The sequence below is a fragment of the Rhinoderma darwinii genome, chromosome 13, assembly GCF_050947455.1.
Source record: "Rhinoderma darwinii isolate aRhiDar2 chromosome 13, aRhiDar2.hap1, whole genome shotgun sequence".
Classification (NCBI taxonomy): Eukaryota; Metazoa; Chordata; class Amphibia; order Anura; family Rhinodermatidae; genus Rhinoderma; species Rhinoderma darwinii.
The window spans coordinates 25,712,355-25,739,677 of NC_134699.1; the positions used below are offsets into that span (position 1 = coordinate 25,712,355).

The 27,323-nt window shown below is 41.4% G+C and overlaps 1 protein-coding gene across 4 annotated transcripts in view; it reads left to right on the forward strand.

The window, feature by feature from the left end:
* Positions 1-27,323, forward strand: part of PABPC1L (poly(A) binding protein cytoplasmic 1 like) — a 37,383-nt gene that overhangs the window by 9,703 nt on the left and 357 nt on the right. For 3 of the 4 annotated variants that reach the window (XM_075846998.1, XM_075847000.1, XM_075846999.1), the window contains exons 5-14: positions 1,498-1,637; positions 5,602-5,696; positions 9,429-9,566; positions 16,489-16,584; positions 18,520-18,786; positions 20,869-20,956; positions 21,502-21,624; positions 23,882-24,015; positions 24,283-24,376; positions 24,459-24,589. In XM_075846998.1, the coding sequence (XP_075703113.1) occupies positions 1,498-1,637; positions 5,602-5,696; positions 9,429-9,566; positions 16,489-16,584; positions 18,520-18,786; positions 20,869-20,956; positions 21,502-21,624; positions 23,882-24,015; positions 24,283-24,376; positions 24,459-24,589 (1,306 nt within the window). The remainder of the gene's footprint in view (positions 1-1,497; positions 1,638-5,601; positions 5,697-9,428; positions 9,567-16,488; positions 16,585-18,519; positions 18,787-20,868; positions 20,957-21,501; positions 21,625-23,881; positions 24,016-24,282; positions 24,377-24,458; positions 24,590-27,323) is intronic. The other variant, XM_075847001.1, reaches the window with a different exon arrangement.

Below are 27,323 nucleotides of genomic sequence, written 5' to 3' on the forward strand. Positions count from 1 at the left end.
GCTGCCCCCACAGTATAATGCCCCATAGCTGCCCCCACAGTATAATGCCCCATAGCTGCCCCCACAGTATAATGCCCCATAGCTGCCCCCACAGTATAATGCCCCATAGCTGCCCCCACAGTATAATGCCCCATAGCTGCCCCCACAGTATAATGCCCCATAGCTGCCCCCACAGTATAATGCCCCATAGCTGCCCCCACAGTATAATGCCCCATAGCTGCCCCCACAGTATAATGCCCCATAGCTGCCCCCACAGTATAATGCCCCATAGCTGCCCTCACAGTATAATGCCCCATAGCTGCCCCCACAGTATAATGCCCCATAGCTGCCCCCACAGTATAATGCCCCATAGCTGCCCCCACAGTATAATGCCCCATAGCTGCCCCCACAGTATAATGCCCCATAGCTGCCCCCACAGTATAATGCCCCATAGCTGCCCCCACAGTATAATGCCCCATAGCTGCCCCCACAGTATAATGCCCCATAGCTGCCCCCACAGTATAATGCCCCATAGCTGCCCCCACAACGTATAATGCCCCTATAGTTGCCCTCCACACAGTGTAATGACCCCATAGCTTCCCCCCACAGTGTAATGTCCCCTCATAGCTGCCATCACACCGTATAATGCCCCCCGTAGCTGCCACCACCACACCGTATAATGCTCCCCGTAGCTGCCACCACACTGTATAATGCCCCCTATAGCTGCCCCTAATAGTGCCTGATAAAAATAATTACATACTAACCCTGTTCTGATGAGTGGAGAAGATCCCTCTGGTCTGTGCAGCTCGGCGCAGACCGGTGCGATGACGTCACTGCCTCGCGTCTGGCGATACATTGTCAATGGTAGAGCAGGGACCTTATGGTCCCCTGCTCTACCATTGGGTTCAACTGTATCTGCGTCCTGAAGATGCATATACAGTTTAAACCGGGAGAAAATAATTGATCAAACCGAAATTCACAACATGACGTTGATTGCGTTGAATTTTGATTTCTATTTTCCATTAATTGCCCAGCCCTAGTCTGAGGTATTCTTTTGGATAAAAAGTTTTGGTACTGCAAGTATTTGCCAAGAGAGATGCACTCCATACATCTTGTAACGTTAAGCCTGTCCTGTTACATCTTATTGCATTTGACTGCGCCACACACAGCAGGCTGTATTCTACTGATACATCTGCAATTTCACGTTCCCCATAGGGAGACAGTGGCGTACGAAATGTGGCGTTTGGAGGTGCTGGTTTGCACATTATATCTATGAAGAATCTTTGCTTTGTGCTAAAGGCTATCCTAATAAAGAACGTGATATATGAACAAAGTGGTTTACGCTCTATGGGGTATTTCCTAAAGACAAGAAGTTCACCATAGCACCATACGTTAGGTGGGAGGTTCACCATAGCCCCATACGTTAGGTGGGAGGTTCACCATAGCCCCATACGTTAGGTGGGAGGTTAGAGTCTATACGTTCTTCATCTCTGATGCTTACATTTCTTTGATTCTCAGGTTTGTTGGCCATTTTAAATCGCGGAGGGAGAGAGAACTGGAATATGGAACAAAAGTTATGGAATTTACCAATGTATACATTAAGAATTTTGGGGACGATATGGATGACGTAAGATTAAAGGAAATCTTTTCTGCCTTTGGTATGTAGAACATTAAATACCATACTACCGTGCAGATGTATGAGCAGGATTGCTTTTTGTCTTATTTTTGAAGGGTTCTCCCTTGTAATGTTATGGCATATCACTAAGATATACCGTAACATTGTCGAGAGAGAAACTTGGCTTAATTCTAGCTTATGGGGCCAGGAAGCCCTTCGTTCAATGTATGGCTTGTCAGTGTTTAGAAAAGTATTCAGAAATGAATCCTGATTATTAAATTCATCTGCATTGGAATACTTTTAGAACAGGAAATGTCGCCATGTGATATCACTCAGGATTTCTTCCAGTACCATAAGCCATAATGTTCTTTGCTTGACACCACTGAATCAGATATCCCTAGAGGTGCCTTTACACCCTTTCAATAATGCATATGATTAGACTAATTTCGATCATAGCTTAATATCATCCTCAACGTGGAAATACCTGTAGCCACCCACTTCCGATATCACAGATCTTCAGGTATGATAAAAATTGTGATAGTTGGGGTCCCAAATTGGTGTGTTTATGCAATCGCTTGAAGGTCTGGCAATTAAACCACCCGTCTAGAATTTGGTGCCCGGCCTCTGTACCATGTGACTACGATTAAAATTTATCACAATATTGACGAATCGTCACTGACACACCTTGTCATATATATTCTCTATAGTCAACTCCCTGCTTACTCTCTCCACAACTCTCTCATAGCGTACAAACACTGCATCCTCCCAGTTAGCCAATCAGAGACTGATTGCTTGAACTGCTCTTTAATTGGATGTTAGCTGATTATGCAGTATCTATGTCTGATTGGTCTAAACAATTAGAGGTGCAAGGAAGGAGTCCTGCAGTCTTCATTATAAGGAGTTAACCTCTGCACAATAAGTTCACTCCTCCACAGCCCATGCCGGCCAGGAATGTTCTCATTAACCTCTGCACTAGCCCACCAGGGTTATTGTCTTAAACTCATGCCCTGCCCCAGCCCACCAGAGATGTTACCATTTACACTTTCACTTCCCTAGACCACCAGGCATAATATTAACCCCTTTACGTCCCTAGACCACCAGGGATGATATCGACCTTTTTACTTCTGTAGCCCATGAGTGATGTCATCATTAATCACTTCACGGACGTAGAACACCAGGGATGTTATTAATCTTTTCACTGGCCTAGATCACAAGAGATGTTACCATTAACCTCTTCACTACCAGAGACTACCAGGAATCCTTAGGGTTACCTATCGCTTAGGGGAAACTAAGACTGTACTGATGTTTTCCAGAAAGATGACTGCAAAAAGAAAGTGATTTTTTTTATTTTTTTTTCACATTCATTATTAATTTTAAATGAGAGGTCAGTTGCAGGTATGCTGGTGGAAGGGGGCCACGTACTGTTTTTGCACAGGGTCCCTCAGTTGTCTGTCTGCCCCTTCATCCTTTGAAATATAAATGCTGTCAAAATTGGATTTCCAACATCTGATTTGACTACTGATGGGGGAATTATTGCTTTCATTGTTCCTGCAAAAACTGTTCAGCTCGAATTACTTCTCAAAAATAGAATATTTGCAGCATTTTTACTAAAAGGCAGAAGCTTGAAACCACTAAGGCCCTATTCACACGACACGGATTCTTGGCCGTTTGACGGACGTTCTTTGAACGGCCGTCACACGGCCGCAGTAGGAACAATGGACCCCAAATGGGGCTATTCACAAGGCCGTAGTAGGAACAATAGACCCCAAATGGGGCTATTCACACGGCTGATTTTTTGATGGCCCGGGCCGTCAAAAAAAAAAAATAACATGCCCTATTTTGGGCCGTTCCCCCGGCCGCACGGCTCCCATAGAAGTCTGTGGGGCCGTGTAAAGCACGGCTGTCACTCGGATATGATCTCTTCTCACAGTGTGACGTGCATGTGAGGAGGGTATTTTGTTGCTCCCTGTAGGAGCTGAATCCCTAATCCCCGGCCACCGCTTCGGCCAAAGCTGTGGCCGGGGATTCCGATCCAGAAGTCCCTAACATCACTGTCCATATATGGACAGTGAAGTCAGGGACTTCTAATGGAGCGGTCCCCTATAGGAAGGTAGGGGGTTGGGATGCTGTGTAGCACTACCTACAGAGGGGATTGTGTAGCACTACCTACAGGGGGGGGGGGGTCTGGGTGGCGCTGCTTACAAGGAAGGGGTTCTGTGTGGCACTAGCTACAAGGGGGGCTGTGGCATTATCTACAGAGGGAAGTGTGTGGCAGAAAATGTACAAATGAAATTCATCCGTTTTTAAAACGGACAGGGAAAACAACGGGTGAAAATTAGCCGTTAAAAACGGAAACATGGCCTGAAACGGAACGGATGCCAAACGGCCGAGAAAAAGGACCAAAACGAATGTTTCTATCGGCCGACACTCGGACCCTGTCGTGTGAATAGAAGAAATCCTATATACGCCTCATATTAATGTATTCACAAGACAGTAAGTCTTCCAGACATATGTTAGTCCAAAAATATAAATGTTATTGTTCCACAATTGGAATACCCTCCAAAAGATACCCATACAAGTACACACAGAATATAAACATACTTAAAAGCGAACAGAGACCAAGATAATCAATACACCACCATATCCCATATGTTAGAATGATGCATAGTATACAACAAGTCTATCTGGGTGAAATTATATCAAGATTGTTATACTGACCACCATACATAAATACTCAGCATAGTTGCATATCAATTACCTGTGGCCGACATGATGGCTATTGATGGTCTCAGAAGAAACACCCCTGTCGTGTGAATAGAGCCTAAGTTTTGATGTGTGCTTTGGAAATATTGACTTGATGTATGCTAAAATTTAACACAAAATATTGCTTGGGTTAGATGTGATGGTTAAATATCTAGGTAATCTGTCTATTATTATTTTTATAATTTGTGTAATTCTCCCACTTTACCATCACCAAAGTAATACAGCCCTTACCTCTGCATTTCCTCCATACTTGACAGAAGGCATCCAGCACTCCTCCAGCATCCTTTGATTTGCTTTTAACAAACATGCCTACTCTTAAAATCCTCTTACAGTACTTTTACACTAGCCAAGATCGGCCGTAAAAAAGAAAACGTGCGCTGATCAACGGGTCAGCTTTTTGATCGGTGCTCATTTGCTTTTTTTCACAGGAGCTATGATCAGTAATATAAGGGGATGAGCGCTCGTCCCCATGCATTTCCAACATAGAACCCCACCAATCGCTAAAACGAAGTGGACGAAGCCCTCGGCTGAGCACTCAGCCGCTTCGTTTCTGTTTGACTCTTTCCGGAAATCAATGTAGTGGTGTACGGACTCGATAGAAAGTCTGAGCCGTACTCCGCTATATCGACTTTCCGGAAAAAGCCGAACAAACTAAGCCGCTGTGCGCTCACACAAGTTCTTCCGCTTCATTTTAGCGATTGGTGGTGGTCTCAGTGCTCGGACCCCACCAATCAAAACTTCTGACATGTCACTGACGTCAGAAGTTTGTTGAACGTTTAGTTACCCTTTCAGGATGTGTTTTCCTTTCTAAACGTCATTTTACCATTTTATGTGCATATTCTCCTCCGGGACCGCTATGCACTTCTACCCTCCTGGAATTCTCTTCCAGAGACCATTTGACATGCTAATCTTCTTCATGCCTCCAAGTGTAATTTAAAAACTCAACCTTTTCAGAAAAGCCTATAACCTATAGATATAAACGCCACCATGCTATCCAGGCAATACCCCATCCACTCACTAACATAATGCATACTGCTGTTAGACATAAATACTTTCCCCTCTTGTCTTCAATCCCTAATCCCTTTAGATTGTAAACCTGTATGTTCTCTCCTTCTATATTTTGTTACTTATCTTTTATATCATGCCTTGATTAACCGTATTTGTAATGTTCTAACTTACACCACGTTGTACAGAGCCACAGAAGTTGAAGACTATATAAATAAATATGTATTTCTCTTCTCTAGGTAACACTTTAAGTGTAAAAGTAATGATGGATGACGGCGGACGCTCACGTGGTTTTGGCTTCGTTAATTTTGGAAATCATGAAGAGGCACAGAAAGTAAGTATTCATGTCTCCTGCTCTGAGTGGAAATAGTTTGGGATTTGTTTAGTGAATGAATTGTTGCATTGAGATTGGTAATTAAAGTATTGAAGGCGCAGCCGATTTTTCTGTTTTTCATTTTCGTTTTTCTAATGTTGCATTTAAAGAGCCATAACTTTTTTTTGTTAAGTCGACATACCCATCCATATGAGCGCTTGTTTTCTTGTTCTAATTTTAAATGCTACCATATAATGTACTGAGAATATTTTACAAATTGTTTTGCAGAATGGAATTTAAAGACACATTTCCACAATAGTTTTTGGGATTTTGTTTTTTTTTATCGCATTCACTGTGGTAATAATGACATGTTACTTTTATTCTACTGGTGAATACGATTACCGCGATACCAATTTGACATAATTTTATTTTCTCTTGTACTACTTCTATAAAGTAAAATCACTTTGTTAAAAGAATTTGTCTTGCCACTTTTTTTTTTCCGTCGGTGCGGTGTGAGGGTTTGTGTTTTGCAGGGCGAGCAGCAGTTATAGGTATTAAATTGGGTACATACAACTCTTTGATCGCTTTATTTTGCAAGGTAACAAAAAAACAGCAATTCTGGCATTGTGAATTTTTTTTCCCGACCCTACAGTGTTCCACCGGCAGTTTAAGTATAGTGATATTTTTTTTTAAAGCTAATTATGAACCCCTTCTTCAGTCCAGACATACAGAATATGAAAGACTCCTTAAATATGCAACGTCATGGATAGGAAGAATAGCTGCATATAAAATGCTTCTCCTTCTAAGGCTACTCTACATCTTTCGAACCCTCCCAATCAGTCTCCCCAATAAATTTTTTCATTCAGCCCAAAAAACCCTCTCCCGATTTATTTGGTCAGGTTGCAAACCCAGACTCTCCCGCCACATACTCACTCGTGCCAAAAAGATGTGTGCACTGAGTATCCCTGACATACATAGTTACTATATTGCCGCTCTTGTTGCACAAATCTCTGATTGGTGGCGTGACGACAAAGATATCCATTGGCTTCAGATAGAATCCTCGTACATATCACCAGTTAGCCTTAAAACGACCTTGTTTTTAACCTTTTGGGACTTTTCTTCCTTCCACTCACTGTCCCCGTTGAACCAAGCAACATTACAACTCTGGTCTTTTTTCCAACGTGAATCTCCTGAACGCCCCCTTCTCTTAAAGTCATACATTCCCATAGATCTCTTTTCATTAATTGTCCCCAATTTAACCTTGACCCTATGGTCAATGAAGGCATTACTAATACCTCACACTTGTTTACCAACAATCGGTGAGTGAGTTTTGAGCACCTCACATCTAAATACTCTGTGCCTGTCTCGGATATTTTCAAATACCTGCAGATTAAACATTGCATCACAACTCCTAACGATCTTGATGCTTGATGCATTTTCAGGGTGTTTGGAATTTTCTCGAAACGCATTAAAGGTCTGAGAATTATATACAACATGTTGCACTCACACTCTGAGTTCTCCAAATCCCATCCCCTCCGGTCCTGGGAGAGAGTATTGGGTTGCTCCTTTTCTGATAGGGCATGGATGGAAGCTTTCAAACTAATTTATACATCTCTGCCGTGTATCCAACACACAGAAGCTGCTACACAAACATATCTGAGATGGTGCTATACTCCAGATTGTTTACACTAAATGTTCCCTGATTCTTCCCCCGTGTGCTGGAGGGGATACGGAAACACTGGCACTCTATACCATACTTTATGGGCATGTCCTAAACGTGAATCATACTGGTCTCAGGTTATTGATCTCTTGTCCAACGTCTCTGTCAAATCCCCCAGTCACCACAGCTGGCCTTACTCTTTCTTGACATGGGTTAGTTTCCTGTCACATTGTTGTGTAAAATCCTTGTAATGGCAAAACTAGTCATAACACGACATTGGGGGGAGGTTGATGCTCCACTATTGGGAGAATTGATAGCACTGATTAACACAACTTACTCGTACGGAAAACTCATATCCTTGGGTAATTCCTCATTTCATAAGTCACACTCCTGTGGAACCCTCAGTCCCAGAGCGTTTACTACACTACAGCACCTACTGTCATGATATCACTTTTGTCTCCATGTATAGTGATTTGGATGTCTGCTTAGATGATATATATGCTTTCTTTTTATTCTCACCTTATTCTTTATTGTTACTATACCGTCTCTTCAATCACAACTATTTTAGCATTTTCTTCTTTGCAGAGATGTTATAGCTGTTTTACTGAGTGCATTTTTATTATGCAATAGTGTTCATTTGTTTTCTTGCAAATACCAATAAAAAAACATTGAAACGAAGTATAGAGATATTTTAATAGTTTGAACTTTTATAGATTGGGTGATGCCAACTATCTTTATTTTGTTTGTTTTTTTCACATTGCGAAAATTGCGAATTATTTTTTTCTTTTACTTTGTAATTTTTGTATTTTTTTTTAACATTTAAAAAAAAATGAATTCAACTTTGTCTGTCTGTATCATGTGTATTTATTTTCCCCCTAGGATAATTTACCATGTGCTCGTTAGATCGCTTTATGTAATACACTGCAATACTGGCAAAAGTTAAGGGACAGAGCGTGCCTCCTCCCCCTGTCTAACCACTGCAATGCAGCGTCGCTATTGACCGTGGCATCGGTCGGGTTAAACAGCCGGAATCAGGGCATTGCTGGCGGGTGTCAGCTGTTTGAAACAGCCCGGCACTCGCGGCATATGGCTTTGGCTCAACTCCTGAGCCTGTGCCATATTGGGGAAGCACACATCTGTCATACATTTGTTTGGTTTCCCTTAAAGGGTTAAGAAGCTAGTTAATGGTTGTTTTTTTTTTTTAGATGTGCCAAGTAAAAGCTTATCTTTTTACAAACAAACCTTGAAGTTACTTCCTTTTCCCTAATCCTTTTCAGTTCCCCCATTTCAAGCCAAATGTTGACAATAAAGAAATGTCAGGAGGCATTCATTTTGTCGTCTCCCCCCCCCCCCCACACATACCTCCCCTCAAACCAATGTCTGCCTATGGGGGCAACTTGCAGCAGGAACCTTACCCACTGCACTGTCTGCAATGGGAGATGAGGCATGTTAAGCCCCTTACCTCCAAACTCCCCCGATGTTATTGAGGAGGTTAAAAGCCGCAAGACCATGGTTTTCTCTGCAAGATTTTTGCAAGGCCGTTTGATTCACTAGTTTGCAGAAAATCTTGCAGTCTGATCCAAAGTAGAAATAGTAGTAAAGCCGGCCATCCAAAATTCTAAACAAAATGTACTTGCAGAAAGTGGTGAACAATAACTAATAAAATATATATGCTATATGTTAGGGTCAGTTCAGAGTTTTTTTGACGTGGAAACCGCTTTGGAATTGCCCCCATTTATTTCTATGGGAGGCAGATGGTTTTTCGCAGCTTTTTGCCGGTCTTGAAAAAATAAAAAGTGCAATGTTCATTCTTGCCGTGGTTACCGCCTCTACCCTCCCATTGAAATCAATTGGAGGCAGAGAAAACCAGCGGCACTCATTTCTGTGTGTTTTTTGTGGCGTTTTTTTTGCCTGTGTTCCTTGCATTAGATTCACTGGCCGCAGGCAAAAATCAGAGGGAAAAAAAAGCAGCCTTTTACTGAAGGAATTCTGCGGCAGATGTTTTTCTATTTGCAAAAAACTGTGTGAACAGGGCCTTAGAGTACTCCACTTTTGTTATCTCTAAATAAATAAAAAATACATTATCCTTTCAGGCAGTTGTTGAAATGAACGGCAAGGAAATAAATGGACGTATGGTTTATGTAGGAAGAGCTCAGAAGAGGATAGAACGTCAAAGTGAACTGAAACGTAGGTTTGAACAGATCAAACAGGAGCGAATCAGTAGATATCAGGTAATGAAACTACCATGTTCATGTAATTGTAGAGGATCATGCAACCTGATACCAAAGAACAGCAGCTCTCACTTGAGTTTGATCAGGGTTCTTGGCTCTTTGTATAAGGGTAAGGCCACACGGTGCGTCGTTGATGCGGTTTTGTTGCGGTTGAAAACGGCATGCGGTTTTTGTCTCTGTAGTGCTGCAGTTCTGTTGCGTTTTTAAAGGAAATAATTGATGGACATAGTTTTCCCCCGTGTTGAGGTTTGTTAGGTGCTTCCTGTATATAGTTCATCACATTGCATTGCAGAACTGTTAGCAAAAACGCACGCCGTTCAGCAACAACATTGGCAGCGCCGTCATTAACCGCATGTGGTCAGACATTATGAAGTGCAATTAACTGCACAAAAAACACATTGTAATATAATAGCAGCCGTCTGTCCATAATACAGATTTCACCATTGACTTCTATTGAAAAATGACTTGCTGCGGTTTAACAACGCAACATAACCGCACCGTGTCCGCACCGTGTGGCCTTACCCTTACAGTGTTTAACTGGCTGCTAAAGGAAATGTTGCTCGTTTTATGCATTATCTTTCCTTTGGAAGTACCAAATAACTGATGGTTCTTAGGGTATGTTCACACAGAGTTTTTTGCAGGCAGAAAATTCTGCCTGTAAAAATCTGCTAAGTTTTTTTGGAAGTTGTTTTGCACCACAGGTGTTTTTTACCACGTTTTTTGCCACGTTTTTTTACCTCTTCAATAGGCACAGGAAAAAAAACCGCGAGCGGTTATTGCCAGTAAGCGCATCAGTCTTTCGAGGCATGTCGCTTCTTTTTCCTGCGAGTGTTTTTTCCGCTCGCAGGGAAAACTCTATTTCCCATTGAAATCAATGGGAGGCAACCTCAGCCGGTTGTTTCCGCGGAAAAAAAAAGTGGAAAAAAACCTCTGTTTGAACAGGGCCTTAAAATGGTTCTTTACTAATGTAAATATATGTTACAAAGTGTCAGCACATCAAATGCTAACAGGTTATATACATTGTGTTAAAATTCTGCCTCTTTAAGCAGCTAGAATGCATGGATCTGACCAGCGGCTACAGGTCTGTCCTCGTGAGCGGCCTTCAATATAACTAGGATTGTCTATGCGGCTGCTTACAAGGACAGACCTGCAGCCGCTCTGACCGTTCCTGCTACCCTGTACATTTTGCAGAATTTCAACACAATGGGATGGATTTATTAACCCCTTCCCGCTCCTTGACGTACTATTACGTCATGGCAGCTGTATCGTTCGCGCTCCATGCCGTAATAGTACGTCTCGGGAGTAACGGCCGTTTCGGCCGTCCTCCCGACACATACAGGAGCTGTGACGCTGCTGTCTTGTTCAGCAGCTGTCACAGCTCCTACAGCGGGGACCGATCGCTGTGTCCCCGCTGATTAACCCCTTAAAAGCCGCGTTCTATAGAGATCGCGGCTTTTTAGGGGTTAAGCTGCCATCGCCGGCCTGCTACGCGATAGCGGCCGGCGATGGTGACTATGGCAACCGGACACCAAACAATGGCGTCCGGCTATGCCATAGACGGAAGCCTAGTGGGTCCTGACAACGTCAGGACCCACTATGCTTGCTGTCAGTGAGTAGCTGACAGTTCTAATACACTGCACTACGCATGTAGTGCAGTGTATTAGAATAGCGATCAGGGCCTCCTGCCCTCAAGTCCTCTAGTGGGACAAAGTAATAAAGTAAAAAAAAAGTTAAAAAAAGATGTGTAAAAATAAGAAAATAAAAGTTTTAAAAGTATTAAAAGTAAAAATCCCCCCTTTTCCCTTATCAGTCCTTTATTATTAATAAAAATATATAAACAAACAAATAAACTATACATAATTGGTATCGCCGCGTCCGTAACGGCCTGAACTACAAAATTATTTCATTATTTATCCCGCACGGTGAACGCCGTAAAATAAAATAATAATAAACCGAACCACAATCACAATTCTTTCGTCACTTCACCTCCCAAAAAATGGAATAAAAAGAGATCAAAAAGTCGCATGTACCTAAAAATGGGACTGATGGAAACTACAGTTCGTTACGCAAAAAATAAGTCCTCGCACGGCTTTATTGATTGAAAAATAAAAACGTTCTGGCTCTTAGAATAAGGTAACACAAAAAGTGAGTGATTGTTTACAAAACGTATTTTATTGTGCAAACGCCATAAGACATAAAAAAAAACTATAAACATCTGGTATCGCCGTAATCGTATCGCCCCGCAGAATAAAGTGAATATGTCATTTATAGCGCACGGTGAACGCTGTAAAAAAAAAAGAAAAAAAAACAATAGTACAATTGCTGTTTTTTAGTCACCACGCCACCTAAAAATAGAATAAAAACTGATCAAAAAGTCGCATGCACCCCATGAAAACTACAATGGATTCCTCAAGGGGTCTAGTTTCCAAATTGGGGTCACTTTTGGGGGGTTCCCAATGTTTTGGCACCATAAGACCTCTTCAAACCGGACATGGTGCCTAATAAAAAAGAGGCTTCAAAATCCACTAGGTGCTCCTTTGCTTCGGATGCCGGTGCTTCAGTCCATTACCCCACACGGGCCACATGTGGGATATTTCTCAAAACTGCAGAATCTGGGCAATAAGTATTAAGTTGCGTTTCACTGATAAATCCTTTTGTGTTATAAAAAAAATGGTATAAAGAGGATTTTCTGACAAAAAAAAAATTTACATTTCACCTCTACTTTGCTCTAAATTTTTGTGAAACACCTAAAGGGTTCATAAACTTTCTAAATGCTGTTGTGAATACTTTGAGGGGTCTAGTTTCTAAAATGGGGTGTTTGATAGGGGTTTCTAATATATGGGCCCCTCAAAGCAACTTCAGAACTGAACTGGAACCTAAAAAAATAAATAAATGAGGCAATACTTTGCTTCTTACATTATACTGATAATGAGCCGTGCCCACCCCGAGATGACCCCAGTTTTGACCGTTTGTATAAACGGAGACCCCTATTAGACCGTTCCAGTGTCCGGTTTTCCCAAGCATACACCCCCGAGAAGTGTATTTCTATTGATGAGTCCCTGGTACATTTTAAAGGGAGGGTTCAATTCCGCGAGTACCTGCCGGGTAAGAGGGCAAGGTATGGCGTGAAGATGTATAAGCTGTGAGAGTGCATCAGGGTATACCTACAGGTTTAGGATATATGAAGGAAAGGCCACACCCAAACCAGACTGCATCCTGGACTACAATAGGTACATGGGAGGGATTGACTTGTAAGATCAAGCCCTGAAGCCCTACAGCGCCATGCGGTGTGGTATAAGAAGCTGGCCGGGCACATCATACAGATGGCATTGTACAATGCGTACGTGCTACGTCGATGTGCAGGCCAGAGGGGAACTTTCCTGGAATTTCAAGAGGTGATTATCAAGAACCTAATCTTTAGGGACCAAGAAGGGGGGGCACCCAGTACTTCTGGAAGCGAGCCCACACGCATCGTACCAGGGCAACACTTTCCAGGAGAAGTTCCCCAAACTGGCAAGAAGGGAAAAAGTCAAGAGGTGCAAAGTCTGCTATAAGGGATGACACAATATATCAATGTGACACGTGTCCCGAATAACCAGAGCTCTGTATGAAGGAGTGTTTTAAAATGTATCATACATCCCTTGGTTTATAATTTACCCCAATTTTACTTATCCTGATGCACTCCACACAGCTTATGCCCCCTTGTCTTTCCCCTCTGAGCCCTGCTGTGTGCCCAGGCAGCTGATAACAGCCACATGTAGGGTATTGCCATACCCGGGAGAACCCACATTACAGTTTATGGGGTGTAGGTCTCCGGTCAAAATGGTCACTACACCTCTAGATGAATGCCTTAAGGGTGTAGTTTTTAAAACGGGGTCACTTCTTGCGGGTTTCAACTGTACTGGTACCTCAGGGGCTTCTGCATACATGACTTCGCACTAGAAAATCCCCAGTAGGCCAAATGGTGGTCCTTTCCTTCTGAGCCCTCCCATGGGCCCAAACGGCAGTTTATCACCACAAATGGGGTATTGCTGCACTCAGAACAAATTGTGCAAGAGAATGGGGTATTTTGTTTCTTGTGAAAATAAGAAATTTTCAGCCAAAACTACATATTATTTGAAAAAAATAATTTTGTTTTCATTCCCAGCCCAATTCAAATAAGTTCTGTGAAAAAACTATGGGGTCAAAATGGTCACAACACCCATAAATGAATTCCTTGAGGGGTGTAGTTTCCAAAACGGGGTCACTTTTGGTGGGTTTCCATTGCTTTGATACCTCTGGGGCTCTGCAAATGCGACATGGCACCCGAAAACCAATCCAGCAAAATCTGTACTCCAAAGAACACACAGCGCTCCTTTCCTTCTGAGCCCTCCCATGGGCCCAAACGGCAGTTTATCACCACAAATGGGGTACTGCCGCACTCAGGACAAATTGGGCAACAAAATGGAGTATTTTATTTCTTGTGAAAATAAGAATTTTTGAGCTAAAATGACATATTATTGGAAAAAATATATATTTTTTTAATTCCCAGCCCAATTCAAATAAGTTCTGTGAAGAAACTATGGAGTCTAAATGGTCACATTACCCATAAATGAATTCCTTGAGGGGTGTAGTTTCCAAAATGTGGTCACTTCTGGTGGGTTTCCATTGCTTTGATACCTCTGGGGCTCTGCAAATGCGACATGGCACCCGAAAACCAAACCAGCAAAATCTGTACTCCAAAGAACACACAGCGCTTCTTCCCTTCTGAGGCCTCCCATGGGCCCAAACGGCAGTTTATTGCCACAAATGGGGTATTGATGCACTCAGGAGAAATTGGGCAACAAAATTGAGTATTTTGTTCCCTGTGAAAATAAGAAATTTTGGTAAAAAATTACATCTTATTGGAAAAAATTTCATTTTTTTAATGTCACAGCCCAATTGAAATAGGTGCTGTGAAAAAACTGTGTGGTCAAAATGCTAACAACAACCATAAATGAATTCCATGAGGGGTGTAGTTTCCAAAACGGGGTCACTTTTGGTGGGTTTCCATTGCTTTGATACCTCTGAGGCTCTGCAAATGCGGCATGGCACCCGAAAACCAATCCAACAAAATCTGGACTCCAACAAACATATAGCGCTCCTTTCCTTCTGAGCCCTCCCATGGGCCCAAACGGCAGTTTATCACCACAAATGGGGTATTGCCACACTAAGGACAAATTGGGCAACAAAATGGGGTATTTTGTTCCCTGTGAAAATAAGAAATTTTGATCACAAATGACATTTTATTGGAAAAAATGACATTTTTTTCATTTCAGAGCCCAATTCAAATACGTGCTGTGAAAAAACTGTGCGGTCAAAATGGTAACAAAAACCATAAATGAATTCCTTGAGGGGTGTAGTTTCCAAAATGGGGTCACTATTGGGGGATTCCTACTGTTTTGACACCTCAACACCTCTTCAAACCTGGCATGCTGCCTAAAATATATTCTAATAAAAAAGAGGCCTCAGAATGCACTAGGTGCTTCTTTGCTTCTGGGGCTTGTGTTTTAGTCCACGAGCGCACTAGAGCCACATGTGGGACATTTCTAAAAACTGCAGAATCTGGACAATACATATTTAGTAGTATTTCTCTGGTAAAACCTTCTGTGTTACAGAAAAAAAAATGAATAAAATTGAAATTCAGCAAGAAAAATGAAATTTGCAAATTTCACCTCCACTTTGCTTTAATTCCTGTGAATTGCCTGAAGGGTTAAAAAACTTTCTATATGCTGTTTTGAATACTTTGAGGGGTCTAGTTTTTAAAATGGGGTGTTTTATCAGGGTTTCTAATACATAGGCCCCACAAAGCCACTTCAGAACTCAAGAGGTACCTTAAAAAAAAGGCTTTTGAAATTTTCTTAAAAATATGAGAAATTGCTGTTTATGTTCTAAGCCTTGTAACGTCCAAGAAAAATAAAATAATGTTCAAAAAACGATGCCAATCTAAAGTAGACATATGGGAAATGTGAACTAGTAACTATTTTGGGTGGTATAACAGTCTGTTTTACAAGCAGATGCATTTAAATTCTGAAAAATGCAATTTTTTCAAAATTTTCTCAAAATTTTGCAATTTTTCACCAATAAACACTGAATATATCAACCAAATTTTACCACGAACATGAAGCCCAATGTGTCATGAGAAAACAATCTCAGAATCGCTTGGGTAGGTTTAAGCATTCCGACGTTATTACCACATAAAGTGAAATATGTCAGATTTGAAAAATGGGCTCTGAGCCTTAAGGCCAAAACTAGGCTGCGTCCTTAAGGGGTTAATATTCGCTTCTAGATAGCCTAAAGCTAGAGCTGCTAGGCTGAAGATGCGTCAAATTTTTCAATGAAGTGCACGCTGTTTGATTTGGCACATGTTACACTTCTTTCCCTTTACACCACCTATTGGGGGGTATACATTAGACCGGTGCTTTTCACAACTCGCAGAATCTGGTGCATCACTGGCCGGAATGGAGGCGCAACTACATTGATAAATCTGCCTCACTGTATATTACAAAGTCTTAGTACTTGATGTGCTGACACTGTAACTTTTTCCATATTGACATTAGAACTGTACCCCTTTAATGATTAGTATCCATCTCGGTCCATTGGAGCAATTGTCCTAAATAAAGTGTGTGGAATAAATAGAATCAAAATCAAGAATTATTTGGAAAGCAAATTAACAAAAGCTAAACTGTTTGGATGTTTCTTAATTCCAGTAGAGATGTATGGACGTCTATAAAATGCAGGTGCTTCAGGGGTCAAAGTCAAAATAGTTTTGTTTTTTTTGATAAATTATGCTTTGCGTAAATTGATGGGGTTGAACAGATTTCAGTGTCAGTACTTCTGAAGTTTTGTTTTTCAATGGTTACTATAAACAGTTGATATTGTTCATTATTGCATTATATTACAGGGAGTGAATTTATATGTAAAAAACCTGGATGATGGAATTGATGATGAAAGGCTAAGGAAGGAGTTTGCTCCATATGGGACAATTACTAGTGCAAAGGTAATTTTTGTATGTATTCTAGGTATAGTGAGGGTTAATCAGATGTCAATTAACTAGTTGACAGGAAGCACAAGATAAAGTTTTAAAGAAGTTTTCCCATCAGGGACATTTATGACATATCCACAAGATATGTCATAAATGTGAGATCGATGCGGGTCCCACCTCTAAGCCCCGTTCTACCGCTTAGTGTTCCCCCTTGAAGCGTGTGATTTTCGACCATATTCGATGAGAAACGCGTAGCTCGCATAAATGTCCCTGATAGCAAAAGCCCTTTAATTTGAGCATTAAACATTTTGATTACTCATTCCTGCTCACCAAAATGTGCTTTATAGCTACATGCATTACGTGATTCTCTTATTACTCAAGGCTTATTAAAATGTTCATTTTAATGAGGGAGATAAAACCCACAGCTATTTCCGCCTGAAAAACCTCACCAAAAAAAGTCTATACTTATCCCTGGCCATTGTCATGGCGACGCGTCCCTCTGTTGTCTGGCTGCCTGGGATGACGCTGCAGCCCATGTGCCCTGTGATTGGCTGCAGCAGTCACACGGGATAATACGTCATACAGAAGGCCGGCCTGGACGGAGTAAAGAGAAGAAAGTGTTGCTATAATAACGGCTGAACTCTAACTTTTTTATACATTTTACACAATTTTTTGAATTTTTCTCATTCACAGTTTTCGCAGCGGAGTCGTAGCGTAACAACCGCAAAAGTCGCAACACGTGGCTATTTATTGCAGGTTTTCCTTTTCCACTGAATTCAATGGGAAAAACCCACAACAGAAGAGCAACTAATCCGCAGCATAAATTGACATGCTGAGGATTTAAATACTTCACCACAGGTCAATTTATCAACATCTTTGCTGCAGATTTTTTCTGCAGCGTGTACATGAGATTTGTTCAAATCTCATCCACTTTGTTACCGTAAATGCTGTGGAATTTCCGCAGAGAATTATGTTGCGGAAATTCCGAAGCGTTTACGCTACGTGGGAACCCAACCTAAGGCCTTCTGCGCCCGGAACGGATTTGTTGCGGATTTGTGGGCAGAAAAGCCGCAGCTTAAGACTTTTTCAGGGATGTGGATGAAACTTCAAAAATCTCATCGAGATACTGCTAAACATTTTCCCCCACGGAGAGCGTGCTGCGGATTTTCAAATCTACAACATGCTTGTTCTGTTCTGGATGTTCACCGGGGATTTCACCCTTTTCAATGTAGAAGGGGGAAAGTGGATTTTGCTGTGGATACACTGCGGAAAACCCTCTATAAATCAGATACATGTGCAGGGGGCCTAAGTTATTGCGCACAAAATATTTGGAAATGTTGAAAATTCTCCATTGAACAGATCCGCACACCAGTGGATAAATCAAATGCCTTCAGATTGTGCTTTTATTTTTTTGGTTGTTTTTTTTTACACAAACTACAGATCAGAACTATTGTTTTTGAGCTGATGGTGACTATTTTCATTGCATAATTTAAAATATCCCTCCAGTTGTACTCCTACCTGATCTTACATGGGGCGGTACATTTGCCATGGCAACTGTACGACGCCCGGAACGTGAACGAGTCTTAACACACCCTTAACTGTACCGCCCAGCATGCAGGAATGTGTCTCCATGCCCAATGTCCGCTTGGGCAGGAGATTACAACTGGAGGGACTCTTTAACATAAGGTTTTTATGGCTAGTTCTGCAGCACAACATTAAGCACAAGGTTAGATTGGCAAGTTTGTCATTTGCATCTGTGTGGGGAAAAATGTAGTAAACTGAGCGGTCCAAAGTAGTTGTACTTTCTGTTTTGCAAATATTATTTGCAAATATGGCTCCTGTATATAAATGAGATTTCGTTCTCATGAACATTGGAAAATGGTATTTGTTGAGTCATTACATATATTTCAGTAAATAAGTTCTACAACAGCTGTATATTTTCAATCTTAGGTCATGACAGATGGAGGACACAGCAAAGGGTTTGGTTTTGTGTGTTTCTCCTCACCAGAAGAAGCTACCAAGGCAGTCACAGAGATGAATGGACGTATAGTTAGTACAAAGCCTCTGTATGTAGCACTTGCACAACGAAAAGAGGAAAGGAAGGCAATTCTCACCAACCAGTATATGCAGAGATTAGCAACGATGAGAACACTGCCCGGGCCATTGCTGGGAGCGTTCCAACAGCCAACAAGTTACTTCTTACCCGCTATGCCACAGGTAAGGTCTTCACCGGTCCCCTGCAGTCCTAGAATACTTATAATAAATCCAGCTGACACTGATGTTGTCAGCATTATTTACCTTTTATGGGGTTGTCTGGCATCCAATAAACTTCATTGCTCTCGATATATACTGCAGAATTTAGTGCAGGATTGCATATACTGCAGGATTTAGCTCTCCACTACTGCTAATAGAAGAGGGTCACTATCTTTGGGTCTTCACTTTTTAGCTGAAGACCCCTTATAGGGCAAATGTCAAGGTGATGTCTAATCAAACGACTGCTTTGGACGATATATTATAAATACTCATTACGTGTATTATAAAGAGCAATTTTTTTAATATAATTATCTGGTTGAGATAATTCATGAATATTGTTAGCCTAAAGCCTATATTAAAAAAATAAAAATAAGAATGTAAGGACATAGTATTACAAACACATCACATTGGCTATTATACAAACTGCATACATCACACCAAAAGTATATACTATACAGTATTCCAATACAACCATAATCCTTTATAGCTTAAAAGGGGTTATCTCGCCAAAACAAAAGGAGCAGTGGTCATGCATGCTGCTCCATTCCTACTCTGAGACTGCCAGAGATAGCTGAGTACTGTATGTGGCTATCTCCGGTAGTTCCACTAAGGGCTTATTCAGACGAAAGTATAATAGGTCCGTGCAACGCGCGTGATTTTCACGCGCTTCGCACAGGCCTATGTTAGTCTATGGGGCCGTGCAGACTGTCCGTGAGTTTCACGCAGCGTGTCCGCTTCGTAAAACACACTACATGTCCTATATTTGTGAGTTGTTCGCGCATCACGCACCTATTGAAGTCAATGGGTGCGTGAAAATCACGCGCAGCACACGGAAGCACTTGCGTGTGATTCGCACAACAGCAGTAAAAAGTATGAATGAAAACAGAAAAGCACCACTTGCTTTTCTGTTTACAAACATACAAATAGTGTCATAATGATGGCGGCTGTGCGAAAATCACGCATCATACGCGGCTGACATGGAGCTGTCAAGTACCTTTTGCACGCGCAAAACGCTGCGTTTTTTGCGTGCGCAATACGCACACGCTCGTGTGAATCTGGCCTAAGAATGAATGGAGCGACATGCATGATTGCCTCTCCCTTCATACAAGGTACTCGGGATCCCCGTTCTCTTGATCGATGGGGGTCCCAGCGATCAAACACTTCTTGCCTTTCCTGTGGGTAGTTGTTTTTGTAGGATACCCCCTTAAATATCAGTTATGCAGATAGCACTTGTGTAAGGACCCAATCCCTTATAAGATGTGCCAGTGCTAATCCTGAATCCGGTCATCTGGCCAACAATGCCTCAAATTCATGGGACATACCTCTTTTGTTCTGCACCCCTTTTTCTAGGCCTGTTGTCCAATTTACTTTGTGATGTACTGCTGCACCACAGGGGTCGCTGTAGCGAAGTATCAGAGGTTTAAGGTCCTGATTTGCAGGCAAATCTTCAGCATAGCCTAATACACTAGCCCATTTATTTTAGTTTGTGTAGTGGTTCTCTGAACTGTGATAGTATGTTTGCAGCATGCAAGTGAATGCTAGATGTACTCTATTATTGATAATCCATGACACAATAATTGAGGATATTGTGTACATTTGTGTATTCTGATTTTCCACTTAGAAAAAAACCAACAAAAAATATCTTATGCATACGGCAGTAATGTCACCTTGGCCTTTCTCTGTTCCGTTTATTACTTTTTTGGCCTTGATGACTTAAGTAATTGGAAATTGTCTGCTGGGAACAACCCTTGTCTTAGGATGTAGTCACACGTGGCATCTTTGCTTCGTATTTCCGCAGCATAAAAATACGCTGTGGAAAAGTTTACACTGTAAACCTATGGAAAAATATTCTGCAACGCAAGCAATTAGAAAAATCTGTTTTAAATTGCGGAATAGTTAACGTCTAGAGTAAATCCTTTGCCGACACAAATGCTGTCAGGTAACAATATTGTCGGCTGCTTTTGTTATATACGATATTGTTCTATAGTGTAACGAGCCACTTTTGTAGTCCTAGGAATGCTTATATTTGTTTTCTTTCACGTTAAGCCACCAAACAGAGCCTTTTATAACCCAAGCCCTGTAGCCCCTGTTCGTCCAACGCCTCACTGGACATCCCAGCAGTCTAGGCCTCCACGTAAGTCAATAGAATTGAGCAAATATTTTTTTTATTCTATTTTGATTGCTTATTACTAATGTTCCTGTTTGTCCAGTCTTATATCATTGACTATTTCTAGTTCACACAGTTAGACTTTGTAGTCGTCGTCTTCTCCATGAAGCTACAGCGTCCATGCCATTTACCTAGGCTAGACATTACATTTTTTAGTACAATGGCAGCAATGCAATTTGAGATGAGTAACCAATTTTTTTAAATATTTTTACAGACTTAAAGTGAATCTCCATGTATTTGGGGTATCTTTTGAGATTCTGTAAGGAGATTGCATAAATATCATGTGACGTCCTTATAAGATATATGGAAAAAGAGACGGACTCTCCGTTTAATGCAAAAGAAAAACCATGTTAAACCGATTGTGAGCCTGGCTTAAATGAGGATTCAATAAATTCATGTCAAAATACTTTATTATAAAAATGCAAAAAATTACTATGGTCTTTTCAGACTCAAAGACCCTTTTCAGATCTTATTTATCATGTTTCATGTGTTAATCCTCCCTATAACGGCAGAGTACCATCCGGCTCCACCTATGCTGCGGGCAGTTCCTCCAAGGCGTGTCGCCTCTAACATAAGTACAATGAAGCAAGCTTCAACACAGGTGCCCATGGTTGGTCCTCCGTCTCAAAGAGTTGGTGAGCTTCCTTTTCACCATGTTCTCAAAGTTCCAAGTTCCAAATATCTCCTGGTCTGGATGAAATATCTACCCAGTTGGAGAAAAGTGGAGTGAACGATCTAAATAGGCATTTCATAATATTTTTCCCCCATCTGCACCTACTAATAGTGCACATGGTGAAGTATTAATAATCAATTCTAGGTGGAATTGCCCTTTAATGACTGAATGCTTACCTTGTGTTTTTTATCTGCCCTATTTCATTATATTCATTGATAACTATTCCTTAGCGTTGAAGAATCAGTTAGTTAGGTCCAGAATTATTTGGACTGTGACACAAGTTTTGGCATTTTAGCGGTTTACCAAATCATATTGATATGTAGCTGCCTCTCTTTCAAGGGACCGAAGGTAAGTGGACAATTATTTCGAAAGCTATTTAATGGGCTGTATGGGCTATTCCCTCGTTAATCCATCAATTAAGCAGGTAAAAGGTCTGGAGATGATTCCAGGTGCGGCATTAGCATTTGGAAGCTGTTGCTGTGAACCCACACCCGTCAATGGAGCTCTCAATGCAAGTGAAACAGATCATCGTTAGGCAGGAAAACGTAAAGAAATCCATCAGAGAGATGGCACAAATGTTAGGAGTGGCCAAATCAACAGTTCGATACATTCTTGAAGAAAAAAAGAGCGTGCTGGTGATCTCGTGAACTCCAAAAGGCCTGGACGTCCACGGAAGACAACAGTGGTGGATGATTGCAGAATCCTTTCCATGATGAAGAAAAACCCCTTCACAACATCTACCCCAGTGAAGAACGCTCTCCTGGAAGTAGGTGTATCAGTATCTAAGTCTACCATAAAGAGAAGACTTCATGAGAGCAAATACAGAGGGTTCACCACAAGGTGCAAACCATTAATCAGCCTCAAAAATAGAAAGGCCAGATTAGACTTTGCTAAACAACATGTAAAGAAGCCGCCCAGTTCTGGAACAGCATGAAACTAGGATCAACCTGTACCAGAATGATGGGAGGAAGAAAGTATGGAGAAGGCTTGGAACGGCTCATGATCCAAAGCACACCACATCCTCTGTAAAACATGGTGGAGGCAGTGTGATGGCATGGTGGGGGCAGTGTGATGGCATGGTGGGGGCAGTGTGATGGCATGGTGGGGGCAGTGTGATGGCATGGTGGGGGCAGTGTGATGGCATGGTGGGGGCAGTGTGATGGCATGGTGGGGGCAGTGTGGTGGGGGCAGTGTGATGGCGTGGTGGGGGCAGTGTGATGGCGTGGTGGGGGCAGTGTGATGGCATGGTGGGGGCAGTGTGATGGCATGGTGGGGGCAGTGTGATGGCATGGGCATGCATGGCTGCCAAAGGCACTGGGTCACTGGTGTTTATTGATGATGTGACTGAAGACAGAAGCAGCGGGATGCATTCTGAAGTGTTCAGGGCTTTACTTTCTGCTCAGATTCAACCAAATGCAGCAGGTTGATTGGACGTCGCTTCACAGTACAAATGGACAATGACCCAAAACATAATGCGAAAGCAACCAAGGAGTTTATAAGGCAAAGAAGTGGAATATTCTGCATTGGCCGAGTCAATCACCAGATCTCAACCCGATCGAGCTGCATTTCACTTGCTTAAGAGAAAACTTAAGGCAAAAAGACCCAAAAAAAGCAACAACTGAAGACGCTGCAGTAAAGGCCGCGCAAAGCATCACAAAGGGGGAAACCCAGTGTTTGTGATGTCCATGGGTTCCAGACTTCAGGCAGTCATTGCCTGTAAAGGATTCTCTACAAAGTATTAAAAACATCATTTTATTTATGGTAATGTTAATTTGTCCAATTACTTTTGAGCCAGTAAAATGAGGCGGCTGTGTGGAAAAATGGCTGCAATTCCGAAACGTTTCACAGGTTAATTTTGTTCAACCCCTTGAATTAAACCTGAAAGTCTACACTCCAATTGCGTCTGTTCTTTCATTTGAAATCCAATGTGGTGGCAGCGGAGCCCAAATCATGAAGATTGTGTCACTGTCCAAATAATTCTGGACCTAACTGTATGTCATGACAGGTTTCAGTTCTATATTTAGTGTTGTTTTTTTATTTATACATTTAAAAACAAGAATAATGAACATGAAATTTATGAAAAGTACAAATACATTTGTTGGCTAAACGAGATCACCCAAAACTCCAAGTAGTACAGGATAGAAATGAATGAGTCTGTCACATGAATTAGATTTAATTTTTTTTAATAATGAAAATCCTTCTTTTTGTTTTCTGATCAGCAAATATCGGCACTCAGACGGCAGGAGCTCGGGCTCAGGTTAACCCATCAGTCATGCACACAATGACACAGTACAAATATTCTTGCTCCGTACGAAATGCACATCCAGTGGTGAACAATGTGCACCTCCAACAGGTACTTTACTGGATTTACTGTAAGTCCAAAACAAAATTGTATTCAGGAGAGCAGACCTATAAGGCCTTCCTTTATATATTTCTTCTGTTTAGGTTCCATACCTGGTTTGGTCTTTAAAAATACCTGCATATTTAGTATTGGAGCATCTATTGCAAATCTCCTATTGATCAAAGTATTACAAAATGTATAAAGCCTAAATTACAAGTATGGAAACCAACATTTTTTATATATTTTTTTTTTTTAACTTGAAATTAATTTTCTTCACAGGTCATGGAACCAGCCGTACTAATGCAAGGACAGGAGCCTCTCACTGCATCCATGTTAGCATCTGCCCCGCCACAAGAACAAAAACAAATGCTTGGTACTTGTCGTTGTATCTTTAGTGATTCATGTGTGTGTATATGTGTATATATATATATATATAACGCTGGTATTCTTTACAGGTGAACGGATTTATCCTCTTATACACAGTATGCACGCGTCACTCGCTGGAAAAATAACTGGCATGCTGTTGGAAATAGACAACTCTGAACTCTTACACATGCTGGAATCGCCAGAGTCCCTTCATTCAAAGGTATTTTTATATTAAAACAATTGCTGCATTCCAAATCATACAATAGCCTGAATTGGTTTGGCATACTAGCCCAACTACTGTTCTGTAAAAGTCTGCTGGTAATGCTATTCGGGTAAGGGATAATTTTTCATTTTTAATTGACTGCATTCGGGGGAAAGTATAGGTATGACAATGTCATAAAGCACAAAAAATATGAAGCATTCCCTGATCCTTCAGTCATCTTAGTGACTTATAGTGAAGCTTCTGTTTGGAACGAATTGCGTAATATAGTATTTAAACAGTAGATCCCTGTGGGACTGCATGGGATTGCAAGGTTCTTGCTACAGGTTACCTACTGTAGCTTGTTTATTATTAATAAACCGCTCACAGAACATGTGTGAAATACAGGTGGTCACTAAAGGAAACCTGTCACGTTGAAAGTGCAGTCCAATCTGCGGGCAGCATTTTATAGAGCAGGGAGGTCTGAACAGATTGATATATAGTTTTGTATCAAGATTCAGTATAACTTGTAATTTATTCATTTGAACCTCTGCTGATTCTGAGCTTAGGAGTCCAGTGGGCGGTCCTGATCACTGACTGATCTCTTCAAACTTATACAGGAAACAGTCAATCAGTGATTAGGACCGCCTACTGGACTCCTAGTCCCATGATGAGCAGAGGTTTAAATAAAAAAATTACACGTTATATTGAAACTTTTCCCACAAATCTATATATCAATCGGCTCAGCTCCTCCTTCTCTATAACATGCTGCCCATAGGTTCCCTTTGACAGTGCACGTAGCCAGTGGCATTTAGTTTGAAGCTGTTCAGACCTGCGTGGTTATTATCCCACTTGTAAACGTGTGAATACCAATATATTAGGGCAGTAGTCCCAGACCTGTGGCTCTCCAGTTGTTTCAAAACTGCAACTTCCAACAACTCTGGCCAGCCAAATGCTATCAGGGCTGCCCAGGAGTTGTACCTTTGCATCAGCTGGAGAGACAAAGGATTGGCACCACTATTAAGGAGTTTATAGTATTTGGCATTCTGTTTTATCATCATTAACCCGTTAGTGACCGCCCCATAGTGTTTTTACGTCGGTCACTAACGGGCCTTATTCCGATGCCATAGACTTTTTACGTCGCTGCATCGGAATAAGTAAACAGAGCAGGGAGCTGTCAAATCTCCCTGCTCTCAGCTGCCAGAGGTAGCTGAGAGCTGGGGGCATCCCTGCTCGACCAGGTGAGATGGATATTAGTATCGATCTCACCCGCCATAAGATCGCCGAGTGTCTGTTTCTCCGATGGCAGCCGGGGGCCTAATAAAGGCCCCCAGGTCTGCCTGTAATGAATGCCTGCTAGATCATGCCTCTGGCATGACCAAGCAGATGCCTGTCCGTTTTACACGGACAGGCATAATACACTGCAATACAGAAGTATTGCAGTGTATTATAAATGTGATCGGATAATCGCTTAGTGAAGTCCCCTAGTGGGACTAGTAAAAAAGTTTAATAAACAGTGAAAAAAAATAAAAAATGAAAAACCCATTTTTCTCCCTTACAAACTGCTTTATTATTAACAAACAAAATAAAGTAAAAAAGTTACACATATTTGGTATCGCCGCGTCCGTTACGACCCCAACTATAAACTTATTACATCATTTAACCCGCACAGTGAACGTCGTAAAAAATAAAATAATAAACCATGCAAAAATTGCTGTTTTCTTTGAATCCTGCCTTAAGAAAAATGTGATAAAAAGTGATCAAAAAGTCGCATCTACTCCAAAATGGTACCAATAAAAACTACAAGTCGTCCCGCAAAAAAAAAACCCTCCTACAATTGCATCGGCGAAAAAATAAAAACGTTACGGCTCTTCAAATATGGAGACACAAAAACAAATAATTTTGAAAAAAAGTGTTTTCACTGTGTAAAAGTAGTAAAACATACAAAACCTATACAAATTTGGTATCGTTGCAATCGTAGCAACCCGCTGAATAAAGTTATTGTGTTATTTATACCACACGGTAAACGGCGTCCATTTAGGACGCAAAAAAGTGTGCCAAAATTGCTGTTTTTTTTCTATTCCCCCCCCCCAAAAAAAAGTTAATAAAAGTTAATCAATAAATTCCATGTACCCCAAAATGGTGCTATTAAAAATTACAACTTGTCCCGCAAAAAACAAGACCTTATACAGCAATGTTGACGCAAATATAAAAAGTTATAGCTCTTGGAATGAGACGATGGAAAAACGTAAAAAATGGCTTGGTCATTAAGGTCTAAAATAGGCTGGTCATTAAGGGGTTAAAGTAACTGCACACACAGACAGTTTGGAATTTCGAGGCAGATTTTGATCTGCCTGCATGCCGTTCTTCGCGCCATTCTTCGCACCGTTTTTCGCCCGCAGGTATTGAGCGCCGCAGGCAAAAACGCAGTGAAATACGCTTTCTCTGCCTCCCATTGATGTCAATGGGAGATCAGAGACTTAAACACCCAAAGATAGGGCATGTTGCTTTTTCTCGCAAGACGGGTTTTCCACTCGCGGGAATAAAACGCCTACGCCTCCCATTGTAATCAATGGGAGGCACTTTTGGCCGTTTTGACGCGGTTTCCGCGTCAAAAAACTTGTCAAAAAACTCTGAACTGACCCTAAGGCAAATACTTTGCTGGTATTGAAAATGCCTTTAGATGTCCGCAATACTGAACTTTAAAAATTCATGTGAAATATAATTTTCACATGACCCAGAGTGTCCTATAAAA